The 1,470-nt window shown below is 38.9% G+C and overlaps 1 protein-coding gene across 1 annotated transcript in view; it reads right to left on the reverse strand.

Moving 5' to 3' along the window:
• Nucleotides 1,356-1,470, reverse strand: part of LOC109335449 — a 571-nt gene continuing 456 nt past the window's right edge. The window contains exon 2 of the mRNA XM_019571581.1: nucleotides 1,356-1,445. Within this exon, the coding sequence (XP_019427126.1) occupies nucleotides 1,356-1,445 (90 nt within the window). The remainder of the gene's footprint in view (nucleotides 1,446-1,470) is intronic.

Consider the following 1,470-nt stretch of genomic DNA (forward strand, 5'->3'; position numbering starts at 1 on the left):
CCCTTGGTGTATATCTCAAACATTTTAGGTCTCAACAAGGACTTTTTGGGCTTGTAACGTGGTCTGGTTAGGGGTTTACAAGAAAGAAAAGGATATAAGGCTCAAATGATGTGTTTCCCACCCCCAACTTTCTCCATATTCTCCGTGATCTTATTTCCAACATATCTTATATTTCAATCATGGATACGATTTCCATTCCTTTTTTGGAAAAGAAAAGGTTTTGTAACTATTCTAGTTTGAGATTTTTATTTACCCTAACTTTTGCCTAAGGTTTTACTAAAACTCTTAGCGGGTTCTTTTTATAATACAATTTGATCCACTTTTAGATCCCTTGAAGATTTGTTGGAAGACTACCCTTTCCCCAGTTTATTGGTGTTTTTCGAAGGTGTTGTGTTTTTTGAATAAACTTCTTTCATATAGTCTTGGCTCAAAAAGGGTGACTAGGGATATCTTCATTGGTGTTTGGAATAACAAAGAAACCTTGTGTCATCAACACGACCTACCTGAAGGTACACACCATGTGGGATTTATTTACATCATCCTCCTAAGAGTGTGCATGAAAGTAGAAAGTATGCAAAAATGTATAATCAATGCACGAACTTCTTTTTTTATTTTATTTTGAAAGGTCTCTCAAGCATAATATTTCTTCACGACATCTGAATTTACCGAAAGAGGTAGGTCATTTCTGTCCATAGTGGTCAATATCAATGCTCCTCCAGAGAACGCCTTTTTCACCACGAATGGTCCTTCATAATTTGGGGTCCACTTCCCTCTATGGTCCTTCTATATTGGGAGTATCTTCTTAAGCACCAAATCCCCCTCTTGAAAATGATTTCTTAGCATGAGCTCTCATGAGCCTTTTCTGGTATAATTGACCATGACATATAGCAGCTAATCTTTTTTCTTCTATCATGTTCAGTTGCTCGTACTGCGCTTGGATTCGTTCTGATTCGTTCTGATTCCTTCAATCCTGATTCTGCCATGATTCTGAGTGACGAAATTTCTACTTCAATTGGGAGCACTGCCTCCATTCCATACACTAGTGAGTAAGGTGTTGCCCCAGTTGATGTGCGTACGGATGTGCGATACCCATGTAGAGCAAAGGGTAACATTTCATGCCAATCCTTGTATGTTACCACCATCTTCTGAACAATCTTCTTAATATTTTTGTTTGCTTCTTCTACCGCTCCGTTCATCTTAGGGCGATAAGGTGAAGATGTATGATTCTTGATCTTGAATTTAATGCACATCTCGGTCATCATCTTGTTGTCCAGGTTTGTGTATGATGATCTTGCTGGGTAACCCATATCTATACACTAACTCCTTCTTGATAAATTGTAGTACCACTGTCCTGGTCACATTGGCATATGAACATGTCTCAACCCACTTTGTGAAGTAGTCGATGGCCACGATGATGAAGCGATGTCCATTGGAAGCCTTCGGTTCTATTGGTCCGATAACATCCATTCC

The sequence above is a fragment of the Lupinus angustifolius genome, chromosome LG20, assembly GCF_001865875.1.
Source record: "Lupinus angustifolius cultivar Tanjil chromosome LG20, LupAngTanjil_v1.0, whole genome shotgun sequence".
Taxonomy (NCBI): domain Eukaryota; kingdom Viridiplantae; phylum Streptophyta; class Magnoliopsida; order Fabales; family Fabaceae; genus Lupinus; species Lupinus angustifolius.